At 44.1% G+C, this 15,253-nt stretch overlaps 1 protein-coding gene across 1 annotated transcript in view; it reads right to left on the bottom strand.

Moving 5' to 3' along the window:
• DEPTOR (DEP domain containing MTOR interacting protein) overlaps positions 1-14,931 on the bottom strand; it is a 77,589-nt gene extending 62,658 nt beyond the window's left edge. The window contains exons 1-2 of the mRNA XM_057368011.1: positions 14,700-14,931; positions 14,447-14,542 (exon numbers count right to left, since the gene is read on the bottom strand). Coding sequence (XP_057223994.1) covers positions 14,447-14,532 — 86 coding nt within the window. The 5' untranslated portion in view covers positions 14,533-14,542; positions 14,700-14,931. The remainder of the gene's footprint in view (positions 1-14,446; positions 14,543-14,699) is intronic.
• Positions 14,932-15,253: the final 322 nt, after the last annotated feature.

The following is a 15,253-nucleotide window of genomic DNA, read 5'->3' as shown; positions in this document are numbered from 1 at the left end:
AGAGAAGTTCTGTTGCTCTACTCAACAGCTTGCTCCCATTGCTGGKCCATGTGTTTGCCATTTCTCCTTCTAGGCAAAATTCTCTCTGCAAACATGCAGAAAGCTCAGTGAACAGGTATTTATGTGCTCTGACAATAAATTCAAAATGTGACTTCTTAATGCTTTAATAACTCAGAACATGCACCCTGACCCTTATTCACCAAGTAACGGCATCGGCTTTACACACACACCAGCCTTACTGGAATGCTGCTGCATTTAGATTATAACAACATGGTCATGTTTACAGCATTCTCCAAACTTTGTCTTGGGCCTCAACTTGAATCCAAAACGTAAGTTGCACAGACAGTTAGAGACAGACTTTAGATGGGCAGCAGGACAAGAGGAGCTGAATGCCTCTGATCTGCACTGCGCCTTCACAGACTCAGATATTCACCTACCACCGGTGTAAATGGCCCAACACTGTGTGTTAATCCAACTCATGAGCWCAAGACAGGCCCTGACATCACTGTCTTGAAGAAAGGGAGATCTGTAGGAGCTTAGCTCTGGTTGCTCCTCAGATGGTTTGAGGAAGCACAGTTGAGCAGACAGACCACAGGCACTTCTTGTTGCAGCTGCCCAGGCACATGGAGGCTGGCTAGAGCACGTGCCAAGGTTTAGTCCATTACTTGAGCTGGCTATCAAAGCAAGGTACTCTGTTAATTAGGTTTTAATTTGAACGTACCCAAAACAGGCTTTATGAATGTTGAACGAGAGAATCACAGAATCACAGAAATGTTTACATTGGAAAATGCTTTTAAGATCAATGAGTCCAACCCTTAACCCAGCACTGGCAAGTCCATCACTAAACCATGTTCCTAAGTGCCACATCTAAATACCTCCAGGGATGGTGACTCCACCACTTCCCTCRGCAGCCTGTTCCAGTTCTTGACAATCACTTCAGTGAAGAAATTTTTCATAATGTCCAATCTAAACTACTGCTGGTGCAACTTGAGGCCTTTACTTCTTGTCCTATTGCTTGTTACCTGGGAGAAGAGACTGAYCCCCATCTGGCAACAGTCTCCTTCCAGGGAATTGTAAAGAGTGGTAAGTTATCCCCTGGGCTTTCTTTTCTCCAGGCTAAACACCCCCAGCTCCCTCCACTGCTCCTCATCAGACTCTTGCTCCAGACCCTTCACCAGCTCTACTCTCCTTCTCTGGACTCACTCCAGCCCCTCAATGTCTATTTTGTAGTGAGGGGCCCAAACCTGAACCCAGGATTCGAGGTGCAGCCACATCAATGCCAAGTACAGGGGAATAATCCCTGCCCTGGTSCTGCTGGCCACACTGTTTGTGATACAGGCCAGGATGCCATTGGGCTCCTTGGCCACCTGGGCACACAYTGGCTCACGTTCAGTTGCTATTGACCAGCACCCCCAGGTCCTTTTCCAAACGGGCACCTTTCCAGGCACTCAATTCCAAGCCTGGAGTATTGCATGGGGTTGTGAACAGAATGCAGGACCTGGCACCTGGCCTTGTTGTATCTCATAAAATTGGCCTCAGCCCACTGATCCATCCTGTCCAGATTCCTCTGTAAAACCCTCCCCTCCTCCAGCAGATCAACACTTCCAACCAACTTGGTATCATCTGCAAAGCCACTGAGGGTGCCCTTGATCCCCTCGTCCAGACTGTAGATAAAGATATAYAGCATTTCAGTCCATATGTAAGTAGGCAGTACATACATGAACTTCTGAAACCCCAAAAGGTTTGTGGACATTGAAGATATGAAACCATTGATCAAGTGGCCAACACCTTTCTGTTTTTTTCCCTACAGGTTTTTCATTTGCTGAGGGGGAATACTGATACTTTGCATAAAAAGATGCATTATGCAGTTTTCAGCCTACAAGCAAAAATTCATTATTTCCAGTCCACTGGAACTTTTCCTTAGTCACTACATGTTTAAATAAATTCTTCTTTCCATGTTTAGTGTGCTTCTCTGGAATAGTTTATGCGATCCTTTCTTCCTCTTTTGTCCCAATAATGCCTTTCTCAAGAGTACTGTTGTTACTGGCCCCATGTAAACTCAGATGTTTCATATTCATCAGAACAGAAAGCAACACAGATTACAAACATATTTCATGTGAAATTATGTAGTAAACACCGTTTCAGCTGGTGTGGATTTACAGAATCAACCAAAAAACAGTAATATGAAGTTCTTAATACATTAGTTTGGAGCAGATGTAGCCCCTCTGTAGCCCAAGAAAGTGAATGCAAGCAATCATCATTCAAACACTGGTGTTTGATTCATTACAGTAGGCCCAAAGTATAGCACTTGGAAAAACCACCACTTTATAGAAAACTGAAATGATTGGATTTCCCCCCAGTATGGTACATTTTTAAAGGATTTAGGCCTTGCAACATTGTGATAAAGCACAATGGCACATAGATAAAGAAAGAATCCCATTGTTTTGTGTGTGTTAAAAGAAATATTATTAAATAGGTGAGATAATTAAATGGTTGGGCACATGCCTGATATAATCACGCCTTTGACTGCAGTATTGACTACAGGATGAGAGATGCCCCCCCAAAAGAAGAAAACATTAACAGTTCAAATATTCTTCTCTCAACATGTGAATGAAAATCCTCTTTCCATGAGCAAAGTTGGAGGTGCAGGACTATGCACAGGAACCTCTGAACACACTGTGCACACAAATGAACTCCCAAACTGGTCCCCTTGGGCACAGTGGGAGGGGATCTGARTGCCACGCAGGCAGAAAGAAAGAGGAGCAGGTGCCTGGCCTGAGATTACTGTTCCTCTTGTAATGTCAGCAGGGCACAGCCAGCAGGATTTCTGGCACCGTGACCTACTGGTCTTACAGCCCATATTACTCTCTACACTGTCTCCAATCTTTTCACTATTCTCATTCTTCAAGGATTGCTATAAAACCACTTGTCCTAAGTATTTGCACTTCAGTTTCTGTCCCAAGTTACTGAGATACAAATCCACAGATCACAAACATCTTGGAAAGCAATCCTGGTGGTGGGAAGAGTTGTGATGTTGGCATTTGATGAATCTCACATGATCTGAGGTGAAATCCTACCCTAATTTAAGACATTGAGGTCAAGAGAGTCAGCCTGTCACCTCCAAATCTTTCAAAAACCTCAGCTGAAAGAGATTTCAAAAGTTCTTGGGATTCATTGGGAAATGAATACATTTATCATTCTTACATTGGCCTAAAAAGCTGGACAATGTGAGAGCAGTGGTACAAACCAACCCAGCTGATTTTGCTGAGTAGGTTAGRAGGAATTCTCAGAAGCCCTCCCACCAGGGTCACTAAGCGGATAATCATCTCTGGTTACCATTCAACAACAACAAGCTGATCATATCAGCCACCACAACTTTAASAAGACAACACACCATGCATTCATAAAATATTCAGGTGGAAAGGATGTCTGGAGGTCACCTGGTCCAACCTATACTCAAAGTACARCCAGTTAGAATGAGTTGCTCAGGATCATGTCCAGGCAAGATTTTAATATTTCAGAGCTTYTCTGGACCCCTATTCCAATTTTTTACTTACCCTCACAGAGAATAATTCTTTCCCAATATCTAATTAGAAAGTATCTTGTGAATTTTGACTACTGCCTCTTGTACCATCCCTTTGCACCTTGGAAAACTCTCTCCCCCTTTCACTACATCTTCTAATTTTGGTAGCTACAACCAGAAGTAAGAATTCCCCAGGCCTTTTCTTCTCTAGGCTGAGCAGACCCAGCCCTCAGCACCTCCTGTACATCACATGCTCCAACCCAACCCCAATCTGACAGTCAGCCTTTTTTGGAGCTTGAGTTTGTAAGAAGACAYCTTTTTGTAGTCTGTTTTGGAGAGTTGTGTAATTTTGCATAAATTAAAGATAAATAAATAAAGATTACTAAAATAAAATAATAATTTTAATAAACCTTGCTTTATTTCTTCTATTCGGTGTGCTTTTAAGAATACATTTTCATTGTCTTGTTTAATTAGACGTAGTAATATGATACCAATGCCCCCTAAGATCTACTTATTAACCYCATTTAACCTCATCTATTTCTACTATTTCCCAAATGACCTGAAAGGTCTGAGTTTGTCCAGCATGCTATGAGTTTTGAAAATAATTGTCCAAGACAAGTCTTTAAGCTTCTAGACACATCAAAATTGTATTTGTACAATTTCTTTTGGGATTTGTACATGATAATGCTACTTTGCTTCTTCCCATGACAATCTCTCTCTGTTTGCACTGAACAATCTAAGCTAACAGATACTTTTTCTACATTTTAGTTAAAATAAATAAATTTCAGCTAGAGGAAAGTGTAAGTTAATTAYATCCTGAGCATCAGGAAACAATTAACAGCTTTTTATTATATTGCCCTAATTTCTGAGCTATGCAATTATATGCTACTGCAGAAAAGGATGTATGATTATCAAGACAAGGATCTTTTCAGAAAAAAAGAAAGGAAATTGCTCCACTGCTGACAATCAGTGCTAAAAATAATGCTAAGCTAACATCTTTTCATAAGTAATTTCCATTATTTGCAATCCTAACTTTGAGTGATGTGTCGGCTGTGTGTTGTCAGATTCTCTTTCCAAAGAGGATGAGCATAAATGTTGGACTGACTCCTCAAATAAGCCCTCAAAAATTCAGCTTCCTGTGAATACTTTGCAAAATTCATTGGAATTAAATTAAAAATAATTGGTTTTACTAACTATATTATAATTACATCTTGCATTTGCTTTGCCTCTTAAATCAGGGCCAAGATTGGCTTGTGAAAACACAAAGGGAGACCCAAGCCTGCTCATAGCAGCCACAATGCCTTGAAGACACAAGCCACAACGTGAAAAGCAACAGATACAACACACAAACACTTCTTAAATGCCAATAAACCCATTTGGCCCAGTATGCAGGAAAGCCAGGCAGACACAGAGCCAGTGGGCTGTAGAGCTGTTCAGYTGAACACTCATAGGAACACTACGGAAAAACCCACTTTGGCAAGAGTACTTAGTGTGAGAAGCAAGAAAACCCACACAAACCTCCATAACACGAAGTCAAAGGCTACTGTGCTAGATGGTCACTGTGTTACTAGGGGTGGAGAATCTTCCCAAAGCAGGTAGAGCATGTAAGACTCATACAGGATAAATATTACAGTGCTGCTTCAGCAGAAAAACTTTGGTCTCTGTGGATTCCTTGGGCAACGCTCCAGGAATACCTCTCCTTCAGTTTTGTTTCCAAGTTCTACTTCCCTATTATTTTCCACTTCGAGTCTTCTGTGCACTGTCATTGACAAACATCGTTTTGCCTGAATCTTATCTAGCTGTAATGCTCTTGGAAAGATAGTTGCCACAGCTCTAAAGAATAACAGTGTCCATCTGCCCGATCCCTGACACTGCCTTCTCCCCTGTCACACCACAGTATTACCATACWTGACCTTCAAGTTCCCATCTTTGCTATCACCATCTCTTAGGTACTTTGGCTTTTGCTCCAATCAGCCATTCAGTAAAAGTTTGGCATTTGATTTTTTACCTTCAAGTGAGCATCTCTGTGCTTGCTACCTTAACAGAGGAGACACTCTCACCAAAACAGCCACAGACCTGTTTGGATGGAGTCACCCAAATCTTGTCTAGCAATGCTATGATCTCTACCAAAAACCTGGCATGTAAACAAGGGTTGAGCAGGGCAAGAATGGATGAAGAGGATGAGAAGGGGCTCCTGGACTGGCAGAGCTGCACTTTTAACATCAAGAACTGATTCCCTGAGAAGCCAATCTCACTGTGGGGGCCCCACCCCCTGACCTCAGACCAGCTAATCTTATCCTTTATACCATCATCAGTGCTAGTTTGACATGATGATAACCAGGCTGAGCCCCACACTGTTCATCACAGGCTCAGACACACACACCAACGCCATGCACCAGCCACATAGAAGAAGCCCCAGGGAGTTGGGCTGCACTTTTATCCAGGAGTAGCCAGACACATTGGACCAACAGTCCCATGAAACACACAGCATGACCTACCCCTGGCTCCTCACAGAAACCAGAAAACTCTCATCTGCCTGCAAATCCCTGTGACACAGCTGTGGCAGCCCTTGTACTCAGCCACACAATCGCAAGGAAATGGAGAATTACAGCCTTATTATGTGAAAACATGCTTCTGTATTCACTCAGAATTAGCAAGTGCAATCARGAACATTTTTTAATTACTCACAACTGCACCTTTGAGATCTGAATGCATTTACTGGATTGAGGCACTGAGAAGACGCAAACTACAAAAACTGTAAAAGGCTGATAATGAAGGTGGGGGTGGCATTCTGAAGCAGTGCTGTCACACTGGTGATAAGCTGGTCATGSGAACTGCACAGTACAAATTTCAAAACATCTGAAATGTCAGTATCTGAACATCCATTCATGCACAATACTGTGGCAAGAGTGTAGAAGTAAAGGTAAAAGCCTCAAAAGAAAAAAAAATTGTCAAATTTAGTCTCTGTTCCTGTCCAGTAACAACATGTGCATTGGGCATTTTAAACTCAATACCATTTTTAMAATGTCTTCTACAAGAGCCTGAAATTTTTAAATGAGAATCCAGCAAATTAAGCCCTGAGGGGRTGATCAAGCAAACCAAGCAGTGGCTGCTACCACCATTCCCTGTACTTGACCATGTGTTTCTGCTGGCTCCGTCACTCCAGTGCTGGCACTGGTCTGACTTCATGCTGAACCTGTTTAGAAAGTTAAATTTTTCTTATTTGGCTTCAGCTGCTTCAGTTCCCTGAACTTCTAAACCCAGACAAACACCAGYGTGAAGTGCAAGGGAAGTGATAAGAAAGGGGCTGCAGCAGCCTGCAGTCAGATCTGCTCTATCAGTAAACCACAGCCTCAAACTGTGTGCATTTCACTGACAAGGGGGAAGCCAGCACCCATTTCTCCCCCTGTACTTCTTCAGAGAAAGCTTTTTTGTGGTCATGTGGTAAGTTGGTTTGTAAAACTGACCCAACTGAAATACCAGCCTTCCAAAAGCTCAGCTGATCACTTTCCCAGTGCAGGTCACCATATGGTGAAAGTCCAGAGATGCTTAAGCCAGCCCAAAGGACAGGAAGCACAGAGGGGGGAACCAGAAGGCAGAAACACCTATTTCATTCCAGTGGTTTATACAYAAAAATTGTTTAAAATAAAATAGGTCTTCATATCCTAACTTTGCTTAAGAACAAAATCAACAATCCATGATTAACACATGAAATGCGTCCTTCCCTCACCAAATGCCAGTGGCTCTGCTGAGACTTGAAGCTTTAGAGTTTGTCTTTATTAATCYTTACAGCCCCAACACAATTCTTCTTCAAAGACCAGGTACACAAATCAAACCTGATTAGCTCTTGCTTCTTCCTCAGCCYTTCATTCCCTTTGCCAGCTATTCATCTGTTTAGCCTTTTCCCACGTGAGTTTATTTTGAGGAGATGACAGGCCTTGAACACAGGAAAAAGAGTATCTTTGAGTTAGCAAAAGTACTCACACAGGTCTGCTCTGCCAGGATGGTAGAAGCAAGAGAATTAACAGAATAACAATACAAGTGTTATGAAAATAAAAAGCAGAATAAGTAGCAAGAAAGTTAGAAGGATCCTGAGCGTTAGAAGGAATGTCTGTTTCTGAGAGCAGACCCCAAGCCCAGAGCTACCACCAAGCTGGCACTCAGTGCCTGGATATTTAGTGATGGGGATGACCTTAACTGGACTGCAGAGAGGCTGACATTTGCTGCTGTGACAATATCCCTTCACTTTCCTAAGTCCTACATCACAGAAAGCACGGAAATTCTGTGAGTTTTACACTTCAGAAAGTACTGGAGTCTACAGATACAAAAAAAATAACTCAATTAAAGTAAGATGAACTGATTCCTTCCTCATCCTTGTTCATCTATCCAACAGTAACAGCWGGCTGACCTCCCTCCTGGCTCCAGACTGGGCTCTTCACTGATGTGACTCTGAGGGGAAAAAAGAATAGATCTTTTCCTGAACAGGGTACCCAGAGATCCCCACTCATTTCAGTCCACACATTATCCTCTCTGCATTTCCACATTTGGGAGTTATTTTCCTCTGTGCTTTCAGGATGCCATTCTTATGCTCAGGATCTGACCTCCCAAACCAGAAATCCCAGTCCTGACAGAATCCCACTTTGGTTGCCCCACACAGACCACCCCTCACCACCCAGAACCCACCTCTGCTGCAGGACACTGCTACCAACTGCAGCCAAGATTTGTGTTGCAAGGCCTTTATTCCTCTCCAGAGCATACAGCAGCTACCCCTGTTGGGACCTGATAAACAGCTCAAATTTTTAGGCTTTCACTACACAAACAGTAAATAATAATGACAAGTGATAGGGGGACCTCTCTGTCATGGTGCCACTGTCACTGGTCCCACAGAAGCAGGGATCATGTTGCAAATGTAAACCTTGATTGATTTTGGGCACATTAATTCTGCCTTCCCTGCACGACCACCAACATCGAAACAAGTTTTTCATAAGCAGCTCCTCTAACATAAAATACGTTAAAAATACTCTTGGTCATGCTATACACATCAACTCGCCTGCTGATTTCTGCTAACCTGAGACAAAAGTTAATGATTGACTCCATCTGGAATGGAAYACATAAAATATACAGCACAAACCACTCATACAACATTTGCCTCTTTATGTACCTAGTGAAAGAACAATCACTATTTGCACATGAGTTGTTAACTACTCGATCTCTGAGCTGCACTTGAGGAGAGATGCTGATGGTAACAACTGAATTATTAAAAGGCATAGCTAAAAGGAAAGAACTGAGGAAACAAAGCCTTACATCTTCATTTCTAGAAATGCTGAATAGTCCAAATTTTACTGACGGACATGAGAATTTGAAATTCCTGGCCCAGAAATGTCATTTACATATATATACAGATACATATACATAGATATACCTATACATATATATATATATATACAGATGGGACTTGTCATTAGAATTAATACCAATGGATAACATTGAAACACATGAAAGGGTGCATCAGGTATCAAAGACTCTAGAAAAAAATAAACATATAAATTTGAGAAACACAAGCTTTTCTAAAATTTAAGTCATTWATAGTAACAAAAATATGTAATTGAAATTGTTGTGAGAGGGTAGACTTAGTGAGAAACCTTGATTTCAGAACACTTCATTTTGCAGCTTTACCAACCTTCAACATCTTCTCTTTCAGTGTATCACTCTGGGGAAACTTCAGAGAGAAAACAGCCAATTTTTTGGTAGCTTGAATTYGGAAAACAAATTTAGGAAAGTGAAATTATTTGGGCAGAGAGTTCTAGAGCAGTTTGTTCCACAGAGACCTGAYGATATAATCTCTGTGTTCTATCCACCCTGAAGAAGTCAGCATACAAGAAGCTTCTCAARTGAGACAAGTAAAAACTACTTTTTTCAGGTTAGTTTTGAACCCAATCAGTAGCTCTTGGCTAAGGCAAATGCAACCACTGGTGAAGAACCAAGGAGGTTGCAAGAAAAATATGCAGGAGGTAGAAAAACAATCACCCCATGAGATGGAAGTACAAAATTGGATTGTCTTAGGCAGATTACAAAATCTCATCTTAAGGAATTTTGTCAATTCTTCAAACGGCATAGACATTTGTTTAACATCTGAAGATCAGTCAGGATCTGACTTGAGAATAAGTGATCTCTGAACAATTGTATACCTCAAATCCTTTCAGAGTCTAAGCTTACAGCASAGTCTTAACACACTTTTAAGCACARTAATAGCATTKAATAAATTCTGYAGCTATAACCCTGTATATATAAYCCTGTATCATAGCAATACACTAACACTAAAGGTCATTTGATATCATTKCTCTAGAAACTGTCACTGTTATGTGCCAGGGCTTTCTGCACCTTACAGTGCCAATGAACTTTTCAATCCTACCACCACAAAAAAAAGTTCACTGTGTATTGCTCATAATAAGGTAGGAATTACCATCCTTCACAAGTTAATGACTCTGAAAGTTATGCACTCTAATATGGCTTCTGAAAGTGATCAGCTTCCTGAAATGCAACCTTTGGAAGTCTGGTGAAAACTGGTTTTGTCTTACAGCTCCAAAATGTGTGGCTGTTTACCATGTAAAACCATTACCTTTGTAAAACTGAACTCATACACCAACGCTGACAAAAAGGCAAACAAATYTCTGTTGAACCTTTTGCCTCTTCCAAAAGAAAGAAAAATCTCTAASAAACATGCTTCATATTTCTCTAGAAAGAAAGACAATGCTGATTTTAAGAACTAATCTATCAAAATCATTACATCATCTAAGARGTCTCATAATTCTTTACTCAACTATTTAACAGAAGTGTGAATAGAGAAAGATATTGCATCTTGGGAAAGCTGGTGATAAGGAGGGATTCAAAAGTCTGTCAAGATATTAAATCCCATTCAAGTTACACCTGCTACAGACAACTGCACCATATAYACAATGGCAATAATAGATGTTTAAATATTGCTCCTCAGTCAACTGAAGCCTGAGGATCCCTGAATTACTAGGCACATTTTCTACAGGAAATGAGGGACTCTTGGGAGATATACAAGATTTTGATGACAATCTGGCATCAAGAAACAATTGACAAGAAAATTTCAGACACCCCAAACCTGTAAAATAGGCAACCAGCATCTGTATCAAAACATGCCCATTGAAACTGCTTTTGGTTGCCAGAGGGCAAGATCAGCTCTATCCAAGTCAGTGCTCAAACACAGACATAATACTTTAATCCTTCTGCCAAATAGTGCTGAAATGGGCACAAGTTGTCTTCAACCGTGAGTGAAAAGAGCTTGGAATTGCTCTGCTTCTGATAAAATTCTTATCAACTTCAGTAGTGCCATTATTAAGCTTCCAACRATGACTATCCAAAGCACTGGGGATGTGAAACCTTCCTTCTTCGGGCACTCCCAGCTCCAAGGAAGCTCAGGGTCATTCACTTCCCCAGGGCTGCACCAGGAACAGGTTTGCAGGCAGGGATGTAGCAGGGTGGAGGCTTCAAAGGGCTATCCCAGTMCTGAGGAAGCTGAAGGGCCCGTGATCCTCTCAAGCACAGCTCACAGGTTCTTCAGGAGACAGTTCCATATTCATCACTTCTAACTTACAGAGCCTCTTAAGAGCAATGCTGTTCCAATCTCCTCAGCGGAGCAGAGGTTGGAGCTGGGGTTTGGGGTGGTTAGAGCTCTGAGGCATCCAGAGACTCCACAGTTTGTCCCTGTGAGACCATCAGTGCCTGYGAAGCTCACAGCCGGATCGTGCCCATCCCATCTCTCACCTCGCTCTTGCTAATCTCCTGTGTGGTAGCAGAAGCTCACAAAGGGTCTGTTCTGGCATGTCACACTGCAGAAATATTCAGCTTTCCTTCACAGCTGTCAGCTTAATAATTTAAAGGCTTGCTAACAGCCAGACTTTGAAAGTCCTCACTTTCAAAAATATGTTTCTATTAACCAAAAGTGAGAGTTAGGCATTTGCTTCATCAGCTACTGGGGATAGAGTCAAAGGACACTACTGGATGTAAAAATGTAYCATGTTATTTAACATATAGCTCAAGATCTTGTTCCTTTTTCCATAAATCACCCCACCCAGGATTTACATGACAGCCTGTGCCAGCAGCCAGCTTCCTGGGTGCCAACTGACATTACACACATCAGGGCAGAGGCTCCTGACCTTGCAAAGGCAAAACACACAAGCAACCGAGAGACAGGAAGAAGGAGAAGGAAAAAACTCTGTCCTACTCCTTTCCCTCCCCAAGCCACTGTGCACAGAGCTTCCATTTCCACTACAGACATTGCCTGTGTGCAAAGCCAGGTTTGCCAAGGTGCTGCTCAGAGCAACTTCAACCCTCACTGCATCAGATTCCTGCCAGGGAAGGACAGATGTGCAACAGGCCACAGGAACGAGAGCTATGAGGCAACATGTGAGGCTGGAGCAAGACAGGCACTAGGACCATTGCAAGAAATTTAAATCAAGCAGCTCTGGTAAGTATTTGAGCTCAGACACACGTGTTGTTTGGTCTAGGACAAGAGTGCTTTAAATACCTACATTTGATTGGGTTTGTGTAAGTAACACCATGCTCAGTTTCGTTTTACACTTTTACTCTGAAGTTATGTGCTCATCTTGCATGCACTTTCACCCAAATACACACATAATCACCTGTCTGCCTGCATCATTCCCACTGGGGGCTTATCTCRCAGTTGTAAGCATCACTAAGAATAGAGTACAGTATGTTTCCTTGAGTGCATGTGTGTGCTGGTTTTCTATCATCTGTTTGCCTGCCTCAAAGGCTGCTGATATAGCCTGTCTTTGATCCTGAAAATGCTCTACATTTTCATTTAGAATTATAACAATTACACGCTTATCTTGGACAGGAAAAGGGAAACTTCAAATGCAGGGTTGGCTAGAACTTGTCTGCCAGCCAGTTTTCTATCACTTGTTTTGTGGCTTTTACTGACTAGAAAATTGAAGAATACAAATCCTTTGCACATTGTATCCCAACAGAGGAACAGAGTGAAATTAAGAAAAAATTGTGGGAAGTAGACAATTTTGGGTGCAGCTTCACAATACAGTTACAGCTGACCCAACAGCTCACTGCTATCCAAATGGAAATTTTGTGTCTTCTCCACCACCTCCACTTCTTCTTTCTGGCTACACATTCCCAACACCTATCTTCTGTGGCTTCTGGAAGTCACCAGATCAGAAAATTAACCTAATCACACATTGGACCTGCTTTCAAGAAGTTCCATAGCAGGCACAAAGAGGAGGTGGCACTACACTACTGGGGAGTAGGAAAAGGGTCAGAAGGTGAGTGGATCTCCTTGTTCAGCAGCAGCCAGACATTATGCACACTGACTTGCTCATCAACTCACAGATCAAGCAGCTAAGCTACTTCTTATAGATTTCTAAAGGAATGTAACTTCACAATTATTAGCAATATTAACAACGTCACAGGATGAGCAATAATTATTTTGTATTTGCAGATCACCTTGCCCAAAAAGACCACCATGTTTCAATACCTTAACAAATAAAATTACAAATATCATCCTTCATTGTAACACTAAGGAGCTGATTCTAGGAGCCTGATTTGGTAACATTGCCTCAGTTTCTCCTTAGGGAAAGACAAAGCTTTTGCTTTTACATTTCACTATGACATATATAGAAAGATTAATGTGATCCTTACAGAAATTTTTATTAGCCTTAATCTTCAACTTCTAGTAACATAAATTAGGAACAGCAGGATTCTTATCTGGCACTTGGATGAACAACTCTGCATCAAATCCACMATGCAGGACCTGTGCCAGTGTACTCTGTCACCCTAAATTTCACTTCMGGCTACTTTGAAGCAGAATCTCAAGCCTGGAGCAGGCACTGGTGTGTACTGGAGTCAGATCACCAAAATAATGTTTACTTGCCAAACATGAATATCACTGCTGTGCTTGGTGACATTTTTCCTTACTTTGTAAATGCAAACAGTAACAGTGTCTGTACTAGCAGCAATGATTCCATSTCCCAAAGCAGGGAACATTTCTATCACTTTGCAGTGTTTGTCTAGCATCTGAGCAAAAAGTTTTTTAAAATTCAGGCAAAAGCTACCGGGAAAATATTTTTACCATCTCCTTCTAGTAACTTATATAACACATTATGAATGACATTTTTCTTCCTGAATCACAAGATGGTCCATCACCGAACTGAAATTATTAAAATACTTTTTCTCCTCTGTACCGTATAGGTACAGCCAGCACACGTAGCCAACATACATCACAAAAATTTAAAATTAACTGAGTCAGGCATTTTTGTTCAAGGCTCCTGTGCTGCTCACAACTCCAGTCACACAGCACTGTTAATTGCTGCTGGCACTGACAGTAGGGATCCCCTTCCATCTGCTGGGACCAGCTGATGCAAAATAAAAACAATCCCTTGGAGTGAGGCGCAGCTCTGCGGGGTCAGCGCCCGGCGCCGCTGCCAGCGCCGGCCGTGCTGTGCGGGAGCGCTGCCCTGCGCTCGCCTTGGCTCTCCGTGGGGTGCTGAGACACTTTATCGCTTATGGTTTCTTTGGGGTTTTTAATCTTTAAAAACGCCCCTCTCCTGCAGCGTTTGATGTCTTTAGTGACGCAGCAGGCTGTCCCCAGCCGCCTCCTGTTCCACGCAGGGAGCAGAGGTGCCCGCGGCAGAAGCCCCCCGAGCGGCGCTTCCCCTCCCTGGGCTGGCAGCGCCGGCTGCGGCCCCCGCGTCCTCCTCGCTGCCGAAAGCGGGGCCGGAGCCCGGGGGCGCGATGGAAGCAGGGCAGGTGCTCCGGTGCAAAGAAAGTCCGCGGGGACAGACCCTCGCCCTCGGCCCGCAAACATTCCCCTCCCGCCGTCAGCGAGGCTGCTGCTGACCCCGGCAAAAGCGGGAGGAAGACACCGCTTACCGGAGCTGCTCGCCGGTGAGCAGGACCTCGGCCATGTGCTCCAGCTCCGCCGCTTTCTGCTGCATGCTGCTCATGCCCTCCTCCATCGCCGCCGGCCTGCGGGCACAGCACCGCCGGGTGAGGGGGGACCGGGGACCCGCCGCCCCCCGGCCGCCCTGTCCCCGCCGGGCGCTTCCCGTCCGGCCCCGGCYGCCGCGGGGCTCTTCGCGGGGGTGGCGGCCAGTGACAGCCACCTCCTGCCGCTCCGGCTCACCTGAGTACGTCAGGTCACTTTTCCCCTCGGCAGCTCCGATCCCTCCCGCCGCTTCCCGTGTTATTGTGTCACTGGCAGGCGGAGAAACACATGGCTGCAGCCGCCGCCGCCGCAGCCGCGCTCGCCGAGGCAGCAGCGGCCCCCCCCGGCTGTCACACGGCAGGGTCGGCGCTGCCCCCGCGGGAAGGGCCCGGCTCCCCGCCGGGGGCTGCGAGCCAGGCGGCTGCTGCCGCTCCCCAGCCCGGCCCGGGAGGCAGAAGCRGCCGCGCACGGAGGAGCACAGCGCTCCCCGCCCGTGGGTCCCTTCCCGCGGGAGCAAAGTCCCGCGTCCGTCCTTCAGCGCGGGGCTGCACGGAGGAGCAGTGAGCTCGGGAGAAGCCGCTCCGRCTGCGCGGGCGGAGATGCGACTGCCGCCCGCTCAGGTAGTGCCGGCTGAGCCTTGGCGGKGAGCCTTAGAGATGCAGCGCGGGGCGGGTAGTAGAAGGGGARATAATGGTCTGGATTTTCACCCTCAAAAACTGCTGCTGCCCTCCTGCTGCCGTATTTCTGCTTAT

This window comes from Malurus melanocephalus, unplaced genomic scaffold (assembly GCF_030028575.1).
Source record: "Malurus melanocephalus ecotype Western Australia unplaced genomic scaffold, MMel_1.1 scaffold_3, whole genome shotgun sequence".
Classification (NCBI taxonomy): Eukaryota; Metazoa; Chordata; class Aves; order Passeriformes; family Maluridae; genus Malurus; species Malurus melanocephalus.
This window is presented reverse-complemented; position numbering and strand designations above follow the sequence as displayed.